This window comes from Cynoglossus semilaevis, chromosome 14, assembly GCF_000523025.1.
Source record: "Cynoglossus semilaevis isolate Cse_v1.0 chromosome 14, Cse_v1.0, whole genome shotgun sequence".
Classification (NCBI taxonomy): domain Eukaryota; kingdom Metazoa; phylum Chordata; class Actinopteri; order Pleuronectiformes; family Cynoglossidae; genus Cynoglossus; species Cynoglossus semilaevis.
Window position 1 is genome coordinate 22,660,293 of NC_024320.1, and position 5,321 is coordinate 22,665,613.

The window sequence follows — 5,321 nt, forward strand, 5'->3', positions numbered from 1 at the left end:
CTAGCCGTAAACTAAACGTTTTTAACTAGTAGACTGCAATAAACGAAACAAAACTAGCTAAAACGTGCCTCATAATAGCTACGTAAATTATACAAAAACACTCAGAAGTCGCTATAATCTTTCCTATTATTAGTTAATTTTAAAATAATCTATGCCCAAAAGTTAAAAGATAACCGGAATTAGACTCATTACCGCCGTTAGTAAAATATCTTCAGTGTAATTTGTTGAGTTTAATGAAAAACGTACCGAAATAGCTATTATTAGCCCAAATTGGTTTAAACCTTCCTTCAAAAGAACTAAATATAAGGTATGATAATTATAAAAAACAAAAGATACAAATTTAAAACTTAAAACGTCAGATAAGAATGAGCTACTTACAGCAAAAACCAAAGAAAGAAATGTCAACATTAGAACACGGTAGCTTCAAGGTAGTGTTGAGAGAGTTGGACTTAACAGTTATATACAATATATAAAATAAAATAAAAATAGAGCAAATCAAGTCGAATACGAACGATTCGAGTTTAATCATTTATTTATTTATTTTAGTTTTATACAGGACTATTCTGACTCACAGTGTCCTCAGACTCGGAGAAGAATGTCCAGGAATTTCATCATCAGGGGGGAAATAAAAAAAAAAACGCTCTTCGTGTTGTTGTGGTGACTAACAGCAGGGGCTCCAGTGTTGGTCAGTGTGTTTGTGTTTCACGTCATTCATGAGTAAAAAAGCTCCACCTTTGGCATTAGGCTCAGGCAGCATCTGTGCTCTGCAGTGACGGCACAGTCAGGAGCCTCCGCCGGTCCCTGAACATCACATCCCGTTTCTTCTTCTTCTTCTTCTTCTTCTGCTGCTGCTGCTGCTTCTTCTTCTTCTTCTTCTCCTCCTTATTTTTTTCTTCTCCTCAATCTGGCGTCTCTCCTCCTGACCATGATTCCTCTGCTCTGTGACGGAAACGACAGTGTTGTGCAGTCACCCGCAGCCGCAGCTATGTCTAGTATGGAACGCTGCTGAGTGAGGACAGGACTAACGGACTAGAGGACAGGAAAACCCGGAGGACAGGATGCCTGCAGGCGGCGCAGACTCGTTGAAACCCAGCGCCTTCGTCCCGGTGTGTACCGCCGCCTGTCTCCTGGTCGGATCGTCTTCTCTCTTCTTCGTCTTCACGTAAGTGCGACACAAAGGTATGGAAAGTTGCTGTGGAGACGCTCACTTTTCGGAGCTTCAGTACCATCCATCCATCAGTCTCATCCATCCTCCTCCAACCATCACCTCCCAGCTCTCAGGTACTTAAAAAAAAAACTCAACATGCACGATACAGTCGTTGTTCGTTTTTGTACTTGAAAATATGGAGAGGAATTTCTTTAAAAAAAAAGAAAGAAAGAAATTAAATGATACCAAACTAATTCCTCCAGTCGTATTTAATGGGACACTAGATGTGCACGGGTGTCAGGACACTAGCGCCCCTTAGCGTGCATTTTCTTTGGTTCTCCATAGTTTTACTGCAGTTACCAAGGGGTAACATTTGTTTGTGGAATTAAATTATTAGGTGGCGCTATGCAACATAAAGTCTGTCTTGTTGTCTTGCTATAGACTACAAAATTGGGTTAGTAGCACCCCCTGCAGGGAAGGTCGAAGAGCGGACTGGAACCTTGTGGTCTTTGTGTATTTTGTCGAGAAATTTGACAAGGTCGACTAAAACATTTCACACATTGAAACAACACTGATCCTCCTATGTGTCATTATGTGGCCCATATTCTTAATATATGGGCCACGTAAGTCGTTTTAGTGGATCTGGGCCAGATAGAACGCTGACATTGCTGTATCACTGCTAGTACTGACCCACATCTACATGTTGTGTTGGATGATGATCGGTCTGCTTGTTTCATGTGGGTATGGAACAGCATATGGCCCACACCGTTTACCGTGTTCAAACCCACAACCTCTGCACAGACGCACAGACTGGCCTATATATTAGATACCAGACCATTTCAATATTCGTGCGACCTCATGCCAACACTGGAATGAAAATATAATTTCACGTAATACCCTTTAATCCAATTTAAACCTCAATTACACGTCAGTTTGATTCGTTTATACACATTTATATATATGTATACTGTATATATATATAACCCAGTTTTACTAAAAGACAAAAACGCACTCCTGTGAGTCATATTTTAAACTGTATTCATCATTTATGTATTAAAACCTTACTGACGCTCACACATTCACACAACGACTCATCAGATCTATTCCGGGCCACCAGCCCTCTGACCTCCACAGCCATGTCCTGTCCTACTTTCTGCTGGATTCCACTGGCATCAGACGCCCAGATTAGGAGTATGGGATTAGGAATCTTTGGATGATGCCATGTGATCTCCCATCTGCATAGGAAAAGTACTATATGTGCCGGAGGATTAGGATTCAGTATTCCCAGAGGGACGTTGACAGTGAAACGCAAATTGTTTTTGTAAATGCAGGTGCTGGTTAACAGCAGGGGTTCTAAACCTCTGGTCTGGGGACCGGTGTTTTTGTAGGTCATTTGGTACCGGACCGCAGTGGGACACAGTGAAAAAATGTACTTCAGTTTTATTAATGTACTTCATTCCAGAAGAATCCAGTCATATCCCGTTACTGTTTCCATTCAAAGATAATCTGTCAATGTTTCAGAACAACAGGTCAAAGGTCATTCAGCCTCTGATACTGACAGAAGAAAGTCTGAAAGAGGTTTGATTTGGAAAAGTGTGAATGATCCTTCAACGACGGCGCGGTATTACTGGTCCGCAGTAACGGCTGGTACAAGTTAAGGATCGCTGGTTTACAGGAGATTCTGTCACATATTGCGTTAAATTGAACTGGTTGAAATCGAATGCAGCACAGCTGACAGCAGTGTGCCGAGCACCGGCTGCACTCACAGACACAGCTGTTGTCTGGGATGAGGAACGCTTGAAAAATCCCAGTGAACATTTCCTGCACTCTATAAAAAGGAGGAGAAATCAATGTTACGCTGACGTGACGGACTGAAAACAGATCACGTCGTTGAGACTGCAGTAGTGCTGAACTGGCAAAAACCAGAGTGCTGCAGTTGATTGGATGAATCTGCGTCTCAGTTGAAATGACTTCTAAACCCGGAATTGTTTATTTATTAATGTGGTCCACACACCAAAACACAAAACAAAACATGTAAATATACCCAAACAGGCAGCCACAGGAGGCGCCATTATTCATGTGGTTGCTCTGGACATCTTCTGCGGCCGATGTGTAAGGCAGGTATGATTACCGCTACGCCATTATCTGATTTATTTACAATGCGGAAACAAATTAATTTATTCAGTTCTTTGTGAAGTTACTGAAAATCTTTGAAAACAAAGTAAGTAGGTATGTCCGATATTTACATATTGCTAATATTGTCCAAACACTTAGTATCCGATTCCGATATCAACCGATACCGATATATGCAGCTGTTTTCCGCCAAAATTGTGGTAAACATCCTAGTACACCACAAGGGATTCCAGCATATTTGGCGACAACCAGGCATTGTGTTATCGGGTTTTCATTATCGGCGGTAAAACAGATAACGATTCTTACAGATATTACATAATTATGCTAATATCGGGCTGATAATTTCGGTCTGCCTTTAATATTGGTCCGCCGATATTATTGGTAAAATAAGATTTGAAGTTTTGCTTAATGTTAGCCAAAAATGCTACTTAAATGTAAGTTGGTCCTTGAGTCGCTACAGTAAAATATTGTCAACAAGTACAAAGTATTGTAGAGTAAAGTCAAAGTTTCACAGGCCTATAAAAAACATGATTAAACCAAAGATCCAAACCAAAAACCTGCTTCCTTCACATTAACCACTAAACCATCAGTTCTCTGACACGGTTCCTGGAATCATGGGAGTGTTCCGTTTCCTGTGAAGTCCAGTCCAATCAGCCTGTGACTGCGATTGTTCTCCGTCTGCATTGTTTCTGCAGTCAGAGTCAGAGTCTGAGCGTCAGCTCCGTGTTTTTTCGTCTTCCTCTGCCTGATGAAGTTCTATCAGTTACTGGTTTCCTCCTTTTGTTCCTGCTGCTCTGAACTTTTGTTTGGGAGGATTAGAGGCCGTGTTCAACTGGAGCAGTTCACTGGACGCCCAGAACCACGGCCAGAAACATGGTGCTGGATAATTGAGTTTCACTCTGCCCATGGTTGGAAGAGGACAACAGTGTGTGTTATAGGAATATTACGGCTGCAATGTCGGCCAATAGAATGACAGATACCGGATGATGAAGCACTTAGCTAAAATGACAAGATTCTTTGTCAAAATGAACACATTAATTTTTATCTCTAATCTTATCCATCCATTCATCCATCTCCGCTCTATCTACCCCCTACTTTTAATTTATTAAAAAAGTCTTGTTCCCTCATTGCGACGAGGAAGAAGCCGGTGTTGTTCCTTAAAGTAACCTGTGGGTGGGGGGGTTGTGTAGCTAAGTTTTTGCCCTTCATTATGGCTCACAGGTATTTTTTGTACGCAGTGACCATTGCTGTTCGCAGCACAGGTACCGTTTACCGATATATATACATACCCAGAGTTACATTGTTGCTAGGAACTCCTTTTGCCCTTCATTATGGCTCACAGGTATTTTTTGTACTCAGTGACTATTGCTGTTCGCAGCACAGGTACCGTTTACCGATATATATACATACCCAGAGTTACATTGTTGCTAGGAACTCCGATGTAAGTCGAGGGCTTCGATGTAAGTCAAGGACTTTGATGTAAGTCGAGGACTTTGATGTAAGTCCAGGACTTCCTGTCTGTTGAAAACTCACCTTAAACCTGTGATTGATTCAGGGATAAAGTGTTTCGTGATTTTGGGCTAATCAAATAAATGGACTTGACGTGACATTTTTGGGTCATAATCTGTTAGGGCTTTAGCCACGAGCTAACAGATGAACTGAAGGTCCAGAACCATTTCCTCACAGATCACTGTGAGAATGATGAGTTTTAGGACATTTTATATCTTAATTAATTTTTATATCTTAATTAATGACATGTAGTACAGTGTAGTACAGTGTAGTGCAGTGTGGTACAGTGTAGTACAGTGTGGTACAGTGTAGTACAGTGTAGTACAGTGTAGTGCAGTGTGGTACAGTGTAGTACAGTGTAGTACAGTGTGGTGTACCTCACTCCTTCCTCACTGTGTTTTTTTCTTCTGATGAGAGAAATCCACAATGCACCGGATTGTCAGAAATTCCCTATAATCCAGAGTTGATAATCCAGGGATTAGAGGGTTTTCAGATGGCACAGCATTGACAGGCATTCCTCTCAGGAGCAAAC

At 41.4% G+C, this 5,321-nt stretch overlaps 1 protein-coding gene across 1 annotated transcript in view; it reads left to right on the forward strand.

Moving 5' to 3' along the window:
- The first annotated feature begins 231 nt into the window (after positions 1-231).
- The window catches only part of LOC103390158 (probable palmitoyltransferase ZDHHC8), a 15,269-nt gene continuing 10,179 nt past the window's right edge, over positions 232-5,321 (forward strand). The window contains 1 exon segment of the mRNA XM_017039096.2: positions 232-1,162. Coding sequence (XP_016894585.1) covers positions 1,059-1,162 — 104 coding nt within the window. The 5' untranslated portion in view covers positions 232-1,058.